This window comes from Melanotaenia boesemani, chromosome 17 (genome assembly GCF_017639745.1).
Source record: "Melanotaenia boesemani isolate fMelBoe1 chromosome 17, fMelBoe1.pri, whole genome shotgun sequence".
In the NCBI taxonomy this organism is placed as follows: domain Eukaryota; kingdom Metazoa; phylum Chordata; class Actinopteri; order Atheriniformes; family Melanotaeniidae; genus Melanotaenia; species Melanotaenia boesemani.
Genome location: NC_055698.1, coordinates 5,233,630 through 5,249,748, shown reverse-complemented (window position 1 = coordinate 5,249,748; position 16,119 = coordinate 5,233,630). Strand labels below are relative to the sequence as shown.

Here is a 16,119-nt window from a genome sequence, read left to right as displayed (position 1 = left end):
GCTCTGTTATGTTCTGGGGCTGCTTTGCTGCATCTGGTACAGGGTGTCTTGAATCTATGCAGGTACAATGAAATCTCAAGACTATCAAGAGATTCTAGAGAGAAATGTGCTGGCCAGTGTCAGAAAGCTTGGTCTCAGTCGCAGGTCATTGGTCTTGCAACAGGACAATGACCCAAAACGCAGCTAAAAACACCAAGAATAGCTAAGAGGAAAACACTGGACTATTCTAAAGTGGCTTCTATGAGCCCTGACCTAAATCCGATTGAGCATCTTTGGAAGGAGCTGAAACATGCGGTCTGGAAAAGGCTCCCTTCAAACCTGAGACAACTGGAGCAGTTTGTTTATGAGGAGTGAACCAAAATACCTCCTGAGAGGTGCAGAAGTCTCAGGGACAGTTACAGGAATCGTTTGATTGCAGTGATTGCCTCAAAAGGTTGCGCAACAAAATATTAAGTTAAGGATACCATCATTTTTGTCCAGGCCTGTTTCATGAGTTTATATTTTTAAATAATTTTTTTGAAGCATGGTTGAAAAGCAACGTCTGACTTTCATTGGTTAAATTTAATAGAATTTTTATTTATTATTACTTTTGTCAGATTCAAGTTATTTCTGTGACAATTGTTAGTTTTTTTCTTTCCTTAACCGAAGGGTACCAACACTTTTGTCCATGTGTGTAGTTCATGGGCAGGTCAGCTTCTGGATTAAATCCTGCTTTCTATAAACATGTTTTTTCTAATCAATTTTATACCAACAGATGCAGCTGTCCTTGCTTAAGGATAAATAAATTTCTAATTTAAATTTGTGGTCTTCGTAAAAGGATGACTAGGGTTGTCTTTGTGTGATCTGGTGAGATTTCTACTGTAAGAGCCCTTAGAAAAGGACCCCAGTTAAACGGACTCCTGGGAGAAACTAATGTCGCCTCCTTTTCTGGCCCAAGTACAAACTTTTACTGCAATAAATGCATACTTGATAAGACTTGATAAGATTTCCAATGCCCCAGTAAAAGGAAAAGAAATGCAATTCATCTCTTTAGAAAGATGCACAGGTCAGCGCTGGACTATACCACTAAAGCCGGATTTATGCTCGCGCCACGTCTGAGCAGTATTACCACTGGAACCCAGACTGGTGTTGAGTCGTATTCACTGACATGCAACAAGTGAAAGGAAAAAACCAGAAAAAAGGAACAGGAGGAAGACAAGGAGGACTGTAGAAATGGCAAGAGCTTGTGAAAGGCTGTGTGAGTGTGTAGGGTGGGTGCAAACAACTTTATAGTGGTGCATTACTGCCACCAAATGTTGTCAGAATGCGGGAGTGAACCCTAAACTCAGCACTGTCCACTAGAGGATGAACTGACTTCATAACCATGGCAACATAAAAGGTACGTGGAAGGCCTCAAGAAGCCCTAGAAATGCCTCTGCTAATGATGGTGGTTCGATCAAAATCTGGGGAAAAAAGTGAGTACCAGTTATATCAGAGTAACTCAACTCAAAAGTTTAAGTAAAATTTCTCAAATGTTGAGTAAATATTAGTCTTAGTTAGTTTCCTGAGCATGCATCAAGGTGTTTAGTCAGGTTACAGAATTAGAAACTGCCAGGACGGATGTTGAGCCAGGTTAGTGTTGTTGCTCAGAGTTGACTTGGGCTACATGTTTATTTGAAATTTTATCAATTTTATAATGTGGCATATTGCAATATACAGACTTAAGACATTTTTGTTTGGTACTTATTCATGCAAAAAACAGACGATAATTTTAACATGTTTCTTAAGAAGAATGAGACATTATCTAAAAATGAACATTACCTCTAATATGGCAAATTATAAGGATGATATACTGTGTAACAATGGTTTGTTATCATTGTTTGCAAATTTTTAATTGGCATGTTTTCTTTCAAGGTTTCGCCAAGATGATTAATTTAAGTTGTAGATGTCTTAGTTCTGTGTGATTAAAGAACAGTTCTATGGTGATTATTGCACTGTAGAAAATATATGGCTTTGTCAAACTCCTTTCTAGTCTGGATTTAAAAGAAATATCACAGAAGTTATCTTCAACAGAAAGACAGACAGACAGACAGGACATGACCTTTGTGGACCACTTTTATGTCCCGACCAATGTTTAAAAAAAACCAAAAACTACCAGCTAAGTTCACAGTACAAATATTAGCTTGGTATGCCCCCTTGTGGTTTAATAGACACATTACATCAAATGCTTTTTCTGATGTGAACTTGCAGAAAGGATTAGAAGTTACTCTAATTTAGTGGATTAAATATGTACTACAACTGGCCTTTGGTTGTAGTTTGATAGACTGATTATGTTATCATAGCTGTGCCCTTTAGTTTGAAATGAATATTTTTGGAATAATTCCCAACAGCTGGAACAAACAGGCTTTCTGTAAACATCATGTTTCACATCAACCTGGAAATTATGGTCTATGAAAAAAATATCAATCATTTCAGTTTTTACCAGATATCAGTTTTTAATATGCTGAGAAATTAACATGTTATAACCATCTGTGTCATTATTTAGCCAGAATAAGTGGGCTAGAGCTTTGGGGGATATGTTAGGTGTTCAATTGATATTATTATAACAGCTTAACAATGTCTTTAGAGACCTGGGACATCTTCGGCAGTGTGTATTTACTACTAGTTGTTATAATTGTTTTTCACAGCTCTTTCAAGAATCCAGTACAGATTTATTTATAGCTTAGTGGGCTTTGGGTGGCTGCCTGAGCGAACTGGAGTTATACTCGCGCAGTTTTCCCCGGGGCGTGTGTGCGTCACGTTATGGCTATGGCTGTGGCTGTGGCGCGTCATTCTCCAAAATCACATGACAATCTCCACTCCACTTCCAGGATAAACGTGTCTTGTCCATGCTGGAAAAAAAAAAAAAAAAAACACTGAGACACCCTGACCAGCCAGTGACATGTTTACATGGTTCAGCGATCGCAACTCTGCACAGGGGCACTGTGCCCAGTGTGAACCAAATCACTAAAATGGCTGCGAGTAGCAGCGGAGGCCGCGGAGGCCGCGGCGAACATGGCACACACGCTCCCAGTGGAAACTGGGGGTTAGGTCGGGTCGCGTAGCTTACACAAATGAAATGTGGGTATATACTCAAGTGCAGGGTAACAGCGTCATGTTGCAGCTTCTTTTCTGATCTGCAGGTGGCAGTAGGGCTGGTATCGGTTGGTAAAGCCACAGGGTGGAGTTTCTTCAGTGGTTTGCTTCAGTTTCAGCAAATATTTCCTGTTTTAAAACAACAATGACTGCTGACACAGTGTAGTGTCTTCGAGAGATTGTGAAAGCAGACAAAGAAATTATCCATCTGTTGAACATTTTACAGTGCAAACAAATGCTAGAAGATCCAAAAATCTGGGAAAACTGACCAGTCACAATGCATTACTTCCGCGTTGCAACGTTCGTGTAGCTGGACTGCGTGTCTGGTTAGGAAAGGGATGCGTTGAGCCTCCGCGGACCTACACAGAGCCTACGGCGGTGACAGCGTAACCGACCTGACACAGACGCCCTGCGAGTATAACTAGCCTTTAGGTACAGAAGCAGCTGTTTGCAGATTACCTTGGAGCCTGTAATTGTTTTGAGTATGTGTGGACAGGTGTGTCAGGTGGATTCTACTCACTTTGTATACAAGGTCAGCTGGATGGATCTTCATAGCTTCCCAACAAAGTGGCCAGTACATTTGTGTCCATGGTCTAACACCAGTAAAGTCCCCCGTGCTACAATGCAAAACTGGCTATCTAACCAAGTCTTACAATCTTATATTGAGCCAAAAAGTCTTTTTGGTCATGTTTAGAGTTATAGACAAAAACAAAATCTGAAGGATTATCATGATTTGAGAGTAAATGTCTTTTGTTTCTTACCTAGTTCCTAAATCGTAAAATTGGTTATTTTGCATGCTTATTAAGTTAAATCATATCACTGACACACGGTTTATAAATGAAAGCCTTTAAATATTACCAATTGTAGTTATCTTACTGCACAGGCAGATTATTTCACTTCATTGTAGTTTTTTAGTTATAGACCTATAGTGTTACAAATGCGAAAGTGGAGAAAAATAAACTTCAAATTCATTATGAGCTGTACAAACAAAGCCTGCGTAACTATAACAATGAGCTGTGCAAGGCCAGAGAGCTGCATTTATCTGGAATGATTAACAGGAATGTCAACAATTCTCGCACTCTGTTTACTATGATTGAAAAACTTACAAATCCTCCTATACAGATAAGCCCAGAGCTCCTTTCTACTGAGAAATGCAACCAATGCAATTAAAACAATTAGGCAAAATATATTTCCACACAGTCAAACAAGAATACTACTCTGTCTATAAAACCTGCAAATAATTCTGATGTTATGTTGAAATTTAATATGGTTGATTTAAAAATCCTACAGGGTATAGTTTGGCATCTCAAATCAACAACATGGACATGAAACCATCCGACTTTTTAAAAACAGTTTTTACCTCAGTAGAAAGTGCTCTCCTACTGATAGTTAACAGCTCGCTGGCATCAGGCATTTTTCCAAAGTTACTAAAGATAGCTGCTATTAAGCCTCCTAAAGAAAAGGACTCTAGACGCCTCTATAATGAACAACTATAGACCTGTCTCTAACCTCTCTTTTATTTCCAAGATTATTGAAAAAGTTGTATTTCACCAGCTTCATGACTTTTTAAATGAAAGTGGAAATCTTGATAAATTTCAGTCCGGCTTCCGACCTCATCACAGCACTGAAACAGCTCTGGTCAAAGTGTTAAATGACATTAGGTTGAATACTGATTCTGGTCAAGTATCAGTCCTGGTTCTGTTGGATCTCAGTGCTGTGTTTGATACTGTAGATCACAGAATCCTGTTGCACAGGCTGGAAAACTGGGTTGGACTTTCTGGAGCGGTCCTTAACTGGTTCAGGTCCTATTTAGAAGGCCGGAGTTATTTTGTTACGATCGGCAGATATGAATCAGAGCGAGTGGCCATGACTTGTGGAGTCCCCCAGGGGTCAGTCCTTGGACCTCTTCTGTTCAACTTGTATCTGCTCCCTTTGGGTCAAATATTACAGGACTATAGCATTAATTATCAAAGTTATGCAGATGATACACAACTTTATGTGTCTCTGTCACCAGATCACTGCAGTCCAATAGACTTATTGTGTCAGTGTCTGGAGCAAATAAACACCTGGATGAAGGAGAATTTTCTACAATTAAATGAAGACAAAACTGAGATTATTCTGTTTGGTAGCAAAGAGAAGAGGGTCAGCTTTGGCAAACACCTGGAGACTTGGGCTCTTAAAATCACCAACCAAGTTCATAACCTGGGAGTGTTGATAGACTCAGACCTGACTTTCAGCAGCCACATCAAAGCTTCACTAAGATAGCTTTTTACCAGCTCAGAAACATCAACAGAATTAAAAGTTTAGTCTCCCAGAAAGACCAAGAGAACTCATCCATGCATTCATTCTCCAGTAGGCTGGATTACTATAATGGTCTTTTAACAGGACTTCCTAAAAAGAGCATTAAACATCTGCAGCGCATCCAAAATGCTGCTGCTAGAGTTTTAACCAGTACTAAGTTTTGAAATCTTTACACTGGCTTCCAGTCAGTCACAGAATAGATTTTAAAACCCTTCTGATCGTTTACAAACCCGAGAACACTTTAGGCCCAGAATACATCTGTGATATGTTCATAGAATATAAACCTAGCAGAGCTCTTAGATCCAAAGACTGGTCAGCCAGTCCAGAGTCCAGACTAAACATGGAGAAGCAGCATTTAGCTGTTATGCTGCAAACAAGAGGAACAAACTGCCAGTGGAGATTAAACTTTCACTAAATCCAGGTTAAAAACATCTATTTTCTTATGCACCTATGCTTGAAATCTGCACAGTAACTTTTAACTTGTTTTTAATCATTTTAATGTAATTTATGATTTTATTATGATTTTTTGCTATTTGTTGCTGCCTTTTACTACATTTTAATGCTTTCTTTGCATCATCTGTAATGCTTATAATGTTTCATGTAAAACACTTCAAATTACCTTGTGCATGAAATGTGCTTTACAAATAAACTTGCCTTGATTCTCGCATTGAGTGACTAATAAACACATGGACACTAAAGGGTCAAATAATCTATCAGGTGATCAGTTTCGAAAGACGGAGGAAGGACCGTCCCTTTATGCCAGGCATGAATCGTCCGCAGCAAACCGACCATGTCAACACTGGAAACCTTGACAGTAAGCTAAATGTGTGTCCACTGTTTAAATAGCAACTTATCAATACACACAAACTTTGAAGGGCTAAAACTTTATTAAAATCCTGGACTGGATTAAAAGTGTCAGTTTTTCAGTCATCCTCTCAAGATTTAGTTTTGGCTTCATTTATCCACCAAATGTCACTGAAGTTTTGAAGCTTTGAATTTTTTTTTTGGCACAATTTTAAAGAAAGCTTCAGTGCTTTGTGAGGCTTCTCCTACCCATCACTACCTGTCTCAAAATGGTCAAAACACTGGTATGCATCAAGCAGACAAACATCTAAGGATATGCTGCAACTAATAAAATTTGGTAAGAACTGTCCAACACATTATTAAAACCTTTCATTTCTTTCTAGAAAGAAATGTGGTTGGGAAAAAATGATGAATGATGCTAATCAGTGATCACCGAAATGTTTGGTGAAATCAAATTGTAAATGAACAACAGCAGAACTCACAGCTATGTTTAATAGTGAAAGTAAGAACGTTTCCACACACACAATGTGAAGGGAACTCAAGGGATTGGGCCTGAACAGCTGTGCAGCTGTTAAAAAACAAACAAACAAAAAACAATATTGAGTGAAGCTAATCAGAAATAAAAGCTTCAGTTTGTTAGGGAGCATAAAGATTGGACTCTGGAGCAATGGAAGAAGGTCATGTGGTCTGATGAGTCCAGATACGCCCTGTTCCAGAGGTATGGGAGCATCAGGGTAAAAAGAGGAGGATGAAGTAATGCAGCCATCATGCTTAGTGCCTACTGTTCAACCCTGTGGGGCAGTGCTATGATCTGGGGCTGCAGTACTTGGTCTAGTCTTGATTTAGCAACGTTATGTGTCCAGAGAATGAGATCAGCTGACTACCTGAACATACTGACGAGCAGGTTATTCCATCGTCCCTGATGGCATGGCCGTATCTCAAGCCGACAATACCAGCATTCACGAGGCTCAGATTGTGAAAGAGTGGTTCAGGGAACATGGACATCATTTTCACACATGGATTGGCCACCAGAGTCCAGATCTGAACCCCACTGAGAATCTTTGAGATGTGCTGGAGAGGGCTTTGTGCATCGGTCTGACTTATTTGAGTGAAGTATTACATTAGTGACCCCGAACTGGAATAAGTGATATGGAAAATGGATGGCTGGATGGAGTATTATGGTATTGCAGAGCTTCCCAACCTGGGGTTCCAGTGGCTTCGACTGTTCAGAGCCAGTGTGATTAAAAACAAGGCCATGTTTCCTTCACATGGAGCTGGCGTTTAGAGAGCCTGAAAACAAATTCTGGAAACGGGTCTTAAAGTAAATAAAAGGGGGTCATCTAAATCATCTAAATCTGCTATACAACAGTATTTTAAAACATAGATCCTTAGTTAACATAAGAAAAGCTACCTAGTAGGCCATACTACTGTGTGGTTAAGTGAGGTCAGGTGGCTGGCAGAGCTACAGTAGTGGAGTAGTTCATGCCTATCCTGGTATATTTAATTTGTCCTGCATCTTTTTATTAATGAAAACTTGAAACATTCTGCAGAGCAGATAATTGGTCCATATTAAATAAACAAGGGTGTATATGGATAGTTAGCTTTGGTTTTATGAAAACATTTTAGGACTCTGCCAGAATGCATCATTTCTGGTGAGAAGCTAGATAATGAAAGCATAAAACCAAGATTTGCTTCAGCACAGGGCAGGATGGGAGGTCCATGGCTTTTTGGTAGTTGAATGAAGGGAGTTTTCAAAGAAATTAAGTTGGGAACGACTGTGTTAATGTTTGCTACACATCTCCTGGTCTGCCTGTATTTATCAAGGTGTTTGTCTGCTTCCTCACCCATGTAGATGTATTTGTAAGGAGTCAGCTGTGACATGTCAATCAACGACTGAGCTGAGTGTGTTGAGTCTGCATCCATGTGTACAAGTGGAAAATTCAGGACTTAATAATAAACCCACAGCAAACGTCTTACGAAGATTTAATGTACATTTATTCTTAACACGTGGAACATATAGTATAAAGATTTCATACTGATAAATGATATTCATTAAGCCAAAAAAAAGGAAAAAAGAGGAATTTACATCAAGTCTTTAGCTACATCATCTGAAATACAAATATGCAGAATTCGCATCACTGGAAAAAAAAAAAAACAAAACAAAAAAAAACAAAACAAAAAAAAAAATTAAACTGGTTTCTTCATCGAGGTTTAGTTCGTCATGTGTGAAGGAGCTCAAATGAAACCGCAGACACCGTTGTTGTTAATATACTCTACACCCAGACCGGAGACAAACTGAAACTTGAAAGTTCTTTTTATTTTATTTTATTTTTTTTGCGTGGATGTGGGTGGGGTGGGGTGGGGTGGGGGGCGACGGACAGCAGCTTAACACCCCCTCTTTCCTTTGAAACTGAGTGGGGTGCGGCGCCCAATTGTAACGGATCAGATGGGCGTCAAGTCATCACATGGCGCACTTGATGCAGAGAGGAGGAGGGGTGGGGGCGGGGTGGGGTCTGAATCATCAAAGATTAAAAACAGTGAAGAGCAATAGAAGTTCAGAGAGAGAGAAGTGTAATGTACATCATATTTACACCGCAGCTTGGACTGCATCTAGCGTTGAGGACCAGTCCTATAGGTGACTTTTTAATATAAGGGTCAAGTCATACAATCAAGGGACAAAGAGAAGAGGTCGGGGTGTTGTAGGTTCACCATACTTTGGGGGGAAAGCCATTTTTTCTCTCTCGACAATAACTAAAACTGATTTTAAAAACTACAGTTTGCTGCCAAGCCAGCGTATCTCAGTGTGAAACAGTATTATTACAGTATGTTTACAGTTTTTAAGGTGTACAGTACAGAAAAAAGTCCTACAATCTACTGCACAGGCCTCCAATGACAGATGTCCGTTCACAGCCAATAATGTGGTTCCTGTGGGGGCTGAAGTATATAGCATTCAAAGATACAGCAATTATACCACACCACAGTCCATGAGTCTATGTAGCCTCCAAACATGAACCATAATATTGTTTAGTCTGTGCCCTCTCCCCCCTGCTGACCCCTCTCCGAGGGAGAGAGCGAGCAACGTATCCCCCAAACTCACTGTAAACGAGACAGCAACTTTGGTTACAGTTTTTGTTTTTCTTTCTTTTTTCTCTTTTTTTTGTTTTTATGGAGCTTTTTCTTTTCATTAAAAAAGAAAGAAAAAAAAAAAAGAAAACAAATTCTGTCCTATTCCTGGGTCCCGATCTGCTCTTCTCCACCAGTTTCTTTCCACGTTGCAGCTACTTCATGATATTCCTTCCTTTAGTGAGAAGCAGGGGTAAAAAAAAGACAGTGGAATCCGAGGTGATTTTGCATAAATAAAATTTTTTAAAAAAGGAAAAAAAAAAAGTCAGTTTTACTCTTCGCTCACGTGCCAACGGACGCATACGTACACGCAAACCCACACACACGAAAAAAAGGAGGCTTTAAGGAGGGGGGAACGGAGAGAGGCAGAGCAGAAACCTCCCGACGGCTGTCATGACTGGCCGATCAGAAACAGAACGTCACAGATTACTTGGGACACCAGAGAGTTCATAAGTGGCGACACAGAGATGTCTAGTAACCTTGACTCGTACAAAGTGAACTCCGAGTGGTTTTCCTCTACTTTAGAGAGCGCGTGCAGCGCCCGGGCCGCCCGCCGCATCATGTCCACGCTGGTCGGCTCAAACTGGGGACCACCCTGCATTTGTAGCAAGGAGCTCTGGCTCTGCTGGTACTGTGTGGCGGCTAAGCTGTCCTCTAAGAAGCCCAGCAAGTTACCCACACTTCCTTTCTGCACGGCGATGGCCCGTGCCGCCAGGCTGTCACCCTGGGCTAAGTTAGCTAGTAGGACAACTGCCATTTCCCGGCACACGGCCACCTTGCGCTCGCCAACCAGGCGCACAAGGGAGCCATAGAGCTTCTCCAAGCGGCTAAATGGCGGCGTTGCCAGAATGAGGTCGACGTTGTTGTCCTGGATGCTGAGCTTGCTGAGGGTCTCAAGGACCAGTCTCTGGGGTGAAAGGGAGCTGTGGGGCCCGAGCGTGGGGAAGGGGTCCAGGGCCTCGGCTGATGGGCAGACAGCCCAGTGGAGGAGGCCATCCAGCAGCGGGAGGCATATACTCTCTGGGTAGATGGAAAGGTCCAGCTGGCCGGAGATATTAGCCAGGGTCACCAAACAGTTCTCTCGTAAGACCTCCAGGCAGTCCCACCACCACTCGTCTCTCTCACAGCTCACGCCTTCGTCTTCCTCCTCCTCCTTCTCGTAGGTGACCGGCGCCTGTTTGCGTTCGGGGTGCCTGTGATGGAGCAGCACCAGGCGGCCCAGCAGCAGCAGGAGGCCTGGGTGTTTGGACATCTCCAGGTCGTTCCCGGGGACGAAGGAAAGGCTGCGGACGATGTTGGAGACGCAGATACAGCGCCGCGCCAGCGAGTCCTGCCAGTCTGACAGCGTGCTGAGTGGCGTTTCGTCTTTGCTGTGAGGCTCGTCCTCCAAGATCTTGATGTTACGTCGGCTCTTAAGATCAGGGTTGATGCTGAAGAGGTATTTCCCGTTCTCTTTCTGCTCCTCGGCGCCTCCTCTGACGACTTCCTCCGTGACCGACCCAGGACGGGCGGATAGCACGTCATCGATGGTGGCAGTGACCGGCGCACCAATGGGAAGAGGAGGAGGGATCTTCTCTGTCGGAGACTTGTGAGGTTCGGAGGACTGGGGCTGTTGCTGTAGAGCTGTCTCTTCCGCGCTGGACTGCGATTTCTCCAGGTTCTCCATTGCCGTGACCGCCGCCTGGACTTTCTTGCGTCCCTCAGTTGCAGCCGGTGTACGTTTCCGATGCTTGAGAAGATCCATCCGGCTCTCAAAGTGGGTCTGGATGTGCTCAGTAGTGTCTCCACCACCGATGCTCCAGTGTATCAGGCCACTGTCGAAGCTCTGTCGCTGTCCAAGCTTGGACAAGTGGTTCACCAGGAAGGGATTCTTCTTCCGCACCACTTTAATGGGGAGTTTATCAAATTTGCTAGCCTGCTTGGGCTTTTCCAAGTGGACGTTGGGGTCCTGGGAGGACCCTGAGGTAGAGCTACTGGCTTCCTTGGTAGAAGACTCCCTATCCTTTTCTTCTTCATTCTCTGACATCTTATCTCTCAGGGAGCTTTCCTCCTCCTCTTCTTTTACCTGGACCAGCGAGGAGGAGTCTGGACTGGTCTTTGTTTCCTCCACCTCCTTCTCTTCCTCATCCTCCTCGTCCGTGTCCATGTCTTCGCCCTCAGGCATGGGGATTTCATCATCGGAATCCTCAGCCGCATTGGGGTCTATAAGTGTGCGCTGGCCGGGGTCTCCCACTTCGTACTCCTTTAAGATGCCGAAAATCTCAATGAGGCAGCGTCTGAAGTACTCCACCACCAGCTCCAGGAATCCAGGCAGCTGTGCAGTCAAACAAGAAGACATCAAATATATTTTAACAACTAAAAGCATAAAACTTTGAGAACCAAGCGCTCAGATTGGTGGTACCCACCTGGCAAAGATTAAAAGTAGTGATGCTGTTGTCATCATACAGTAAAATGTTGATGGTGTCCAAGGCCCAGGTGCTTTCAGCTAATAAACCTGACTTTAGTGACATCATTACTCTCCAAGCCTCAGGAGTGCCTGTAAAGGCAAAAACAGAATGAATATAAGCAAAAATGAGTATTTATTATCATGCTATATATAAAAAGATGGATTTTCATTGAGTATTGTCAATTTTTAAATGAAACCTTTTAGCTCTGTGCCCATTTTTTTAGCCCTCTGCATAAAAAATTATGACGAGTCACACAAGATCTATTTCAATACTTTAAGATGTGTAAATATCAGTATACGTATATATACATGCTGTGTCTTACGGCAGATAGCATCAATTTTCAGGATGAATATGAATGTCTCTGTAATGACGAACCTCTATCAGATTGTAGTATAATATGTGAACATTATCTCTGCAAAACCAACTCTACTAAAATCTAAAAATAAATTATCAGACAGTTCAGGCGAGGTCTCCAAAGTGGCCATTTTGGCACCGTGTGGCACCATCTGTTCGCAACATCCAATAATTTGAGGACTTCTGGGTTAAACTTAAAGTCCTTTTTTTTCTCTGTTCAAAATAGTAAAATTAGCCATGTTTGCAGGCACCAAAAACTTCAATCAGGTTACAGTTTCCATCAGACCTGTAGCGTTTACGTGACCCTGAAAAAGTAATATTCTGATCATGACGTGCCTTTACATGCATTACATGTTTGAACGGGATAAATCATTTTAACATGTGAAGAATTGTCTATTTGGAAACAGTAGAAGAAGAAACTGTGATTTCCCAAGTAAACAAACCCTGCCGTGTCTATTTACTGCTGTTTTACTGATTTCAGTTTCTCCCCCTTAGTTAAATACTTTTAAAATCTCAACCAATGTCTTTTTCACATACCGGCCAGTTCTATTTTGTTCACGGCTAATGTATAAATCGAAACCTGACCTGATGTATTTAATGTATATATAAACTTTACTGACTAAACTGTTTTTTACTACTTTTATGCCGACAATATCCAGCTGCGCTGCTCTTTTAAGTCCACTGAGTTCCACAAACTATCATCTTAGAGGTCTATGATCACGCCGGCGAGATCAAAAAGTCTTTTGATCTGCAAAAATAAGAAGGAGAAAGTTGTCCAGAACACACAAACAGGCCCATATGACACCTGCTTTATCCTCCTTTCACTGGTTACCAGTGCATTTTAGAAAACATTTTAAAATTTGGACACATTTTTTACAGTATTTTGAAGCAGTAGCTTCTAGGTCGTGAATCCCTCCTCCTTTTTTCTTTCAATGCCGGGAGACTTTTGCACGACTGGTTTTTTAGTGTTTCTGTCCGTTTTTAACTAATGTTTTTAAATCTATTCACTGTATTTTTTTGTATTGCTTTGTGAAGCACTTTTTGATTCTATATCTGTTTAAGGTGCAATATTAATACATTTATTAATGTAATACAAGCAGTAACATAAAGTGCAGGATTATGTTATAGTGACGTGCAGTAATCATCATTTCTGTGTTTTCATCATAGACTGTATATAAAAGATGGACGGAGCTTTCATGACGTCACCCGTAGGTTTCTCAAAAGCTGAACTGAAGCTCATTGGGCGGTTCCCACCGTTGCCATCTTGGCAGCGTCACGGATGTTGTCATTCCAGGAAAATGAGCAAAGAGGTGGAGTAAACTCCAAGCTACCTGTAGCTAAGAGCTAATCGAGCTAACCCGGAGCTACTGGTAGCTAACCAGCTAATGGCGGTAGGCAGGCTAAAGCTAAGATGGATTTTTGTACCAGACTTTAAACATGTGTATTTCTGCTGTGAAGTTGGTCTTTTTAACATGGGAGTTTATAGGGATTTGCTCTGTTTTGGAGCCAGCCCCTAGCGGATGAGGGGTCAACTGCAATTTTTTGCACTCCTGCATACATTTTACCGCCAGAGGATGCCGCTTAGTTTTCATGTCAATTTAAACAACATGGGCATAATATACCCGTCTCAAACAGAATGAAGCTTTCGATTGTGCGTGATCTGATCAGAATCTTTTGATTAGTATGTTTACATAAAGCATTTTTATTTCAATCAGGTTGTCATTCAGAATACTTGTATCCATGTAAATATGACTAATGCATCTAATTACAGATTCAAATAAGTTTTCCGATTCCAAAGCAGGGAGTTTGAAAGGGAGAAAAGGGGGTAACAGAGGTTGTAATTCGGATAAAAGGGAAGTTCTTTACCAATGTCTTTCATGGTGAGCCGCCTGCGAGGCTTAAGGTGGGGTTGGCTCGCCTCTACAGAGCCGGGAGGAAATGCCACATCTCGCCGGATCATGGGTTGCTGCACGGGGGCCTGGCCGATGTGGGAGGCGGGCACTGGAGGTCCGGCTTTCTGCACCTTGATGCCGGGATGCATGTAGGGCGACTTGCTGGGCGACGTCCTGCTTTCTATGGGACGGGGCATGGGAGCTGGGCTGGACACCTGAGGAATGTGGTTCTGGGAAGTCTGGTAGGTGGAGGGCAGAGGTCTGGTCATAGGTGCTCCGGAGCCTGCAGGGCCAAATGGGGGCTGCCTCTGGTTGACATGGCTGGGCCACTGTCCCTCGTGGTTCATGCGCTGGTCTGATGGCATCATCTCCTCCGAGCGGTTCATGCCGTGGTATCCGGGGCCCTGGCCTGGTACAGGAGGTCCCTGACGGTTGGGGTAGTTGGGGTAGCCCATTTCGTTGCGTCCCTGCCACATCGGACCCTGAGGGCCATCAGGACCAGAAGGCATTGGACTTATCATCTGCGGAGGCATGGGGGATTGGGAGTTTGGGCCTGCGGATGAAGGTCCTCTGTCACGTCCGAAGGGGAAGGGGAACTGGTTCTGTGGGCCTGGTGGTCTGCGATCTCCGCTGGGATATGCATTGTACTGGTTATACATGTCCTGCTGGCCCTGGTGCCCTGAAGACTGGGGTCCAGGTTGCTGCTGACCACTGTAGGGGACGTTGTATATTTCTCCCTCATGGCGCTTGGCTGGTGGACCGTACCCTCCATCCACAGGACGCTTGTAGTTCTGTCATTAAAAAGTATTCATGATTACAAAATACCAAGTTTGTTTCATATAGAGAACATCAGAGATGAGATGAAAACCTCAGATTCATATCAGAAAACCTAAATGTGATAAATTAGATTTTAAAAAGACTGATTTAACAACACAGCATGAGTACTAGAACCGTTGAACAAAATGTCCTTACGGGTTGCTGCTGTGGGTACATTCCAGGCTGCTGATTCGAGTATGGACCACCAGGGGGAGCTCCTTGTCCAGAGTATTGATTTGTAAAGGAATCATGTCTGAAAACAACAACAAACGTTTGTCTCTTTAACAAATGTACACACCATGCTCTCATGAAGCTCTGACAGAGATAATCCAGCAATCATATCATGATAGAGGAAAAAAATGCCTTCAGGAGCATCAACATTTAATCAATTTATCCATAAAACAGGCCTTTCTGCTCTGAATGAGACCAACCGTTGCTGTGGTGGAGGACGGCTAGGAGAGTACATCCCTGTGTCAGCACCAGAAGGCATCATGTTGGGCTGAGGTGCTCCGGGCCCCATGTTGCCATCAGGGCCCATTCCTGGTTCCTGTCTGTTGACAAACACCATTTAACAGCTGTGTTAACTTAAACATCCGAGCAGGTCTGATCATCTTATATCTTGAACAAAATCTAGCTGGCTTACCTTCGGTCATACCCGTACGGGTACTGTTGTCTCTGGCCCATCGGCATGTTGCCCATTGGGCCTGGTGGGCCTCGGTTATACTGCTCCCCGATTGCACTGTTGGGGCCGGGAGGCATGAACTGTTCTCCAGCTTTAGAGAACAACAAAACAGACCAGAACACCATTAGTGTCAGCTCTAACAGATATCGAGTTCCTGATTTGGTGGCAAAAGCAACTCCCACCTTTTCTCATGCCTCCAAAGGGGTCCTTGTTGGATTCAAAAGGGCCCATTCGACTCATCATCTCTGGACCGCCCATCCCAGGCTGGTAGCCCTGAGAGTTGGGAGTCATGGCGTTCTTTCTGGAAAATGCTGGGTCTCCGCCATCAGCGAAGGGGTCCTGCAGATTAACGCTACTCCTGTGGATCACAAGGTATTTGTATATTAGGGACAATGCAAAGAAACATAGCAGACATAAAGACCACCTGATGTCTTGGATAAAGAGTATAATTTATTAAGCAACTTGTTGGGCTTTAAAAAGGAAGAAAAAAGTTTAGAGTATAAACAACACTGACATAAAACAGAATAGACAAAGTACAAACAAACAATATTAACCTAATTCCTATCTACTTGATATAATCTGAAAA

General features: G+C 42.7%; 1 protein-coding gene across 2 annotated transcripts in view; it reads right to left on the bottom strand.

Moving 5' to 3' along the window:
* Positions 1-8,197: 8,197 nt before the first annotated feature.
* Positions 8,198-16,119, bottom strand: part of arid1ab (AT rich interactive domain 1Ab (SWI-like)) — a 64,016-nt gene continuing 56,094 nt past the window's right edge. For both annotated transcript variants that reach the window (XM_042012011.1, XM_042012012.1), the window contains exons 14-20: positions 15,716-15,891; positions 15,495-15,624; positions 15,283-15,402; positions 15,008-15,104; positions 14,010-14,826; positions 11,748-11,878; positions 8,198-11,656 (exon numbers count right to left, since the gene is read on the bottom strand). In XM_042012011.1, the coding sequence (XP_041867945.1) occupies positions 9,734-11,656; positions 11,748-11,878; positions 14,010-14,826; positions 15,008-15,104; positions 15,283-15,402; positions 15,495-15,624; positions 15,716-15,891 (3,394 nt within the window). In that variant the 3' untranslated portion in view covers positions 8,198-9,733. The remainder of the gene's footprint in view (positions 11,657-11,747; positions 11,879-14,009; positions 14,827-15,007; positions 15,105-15,282; positions 15,403-15,494; positions 15,625-15,715; positions 15,892-16,119) is intronic.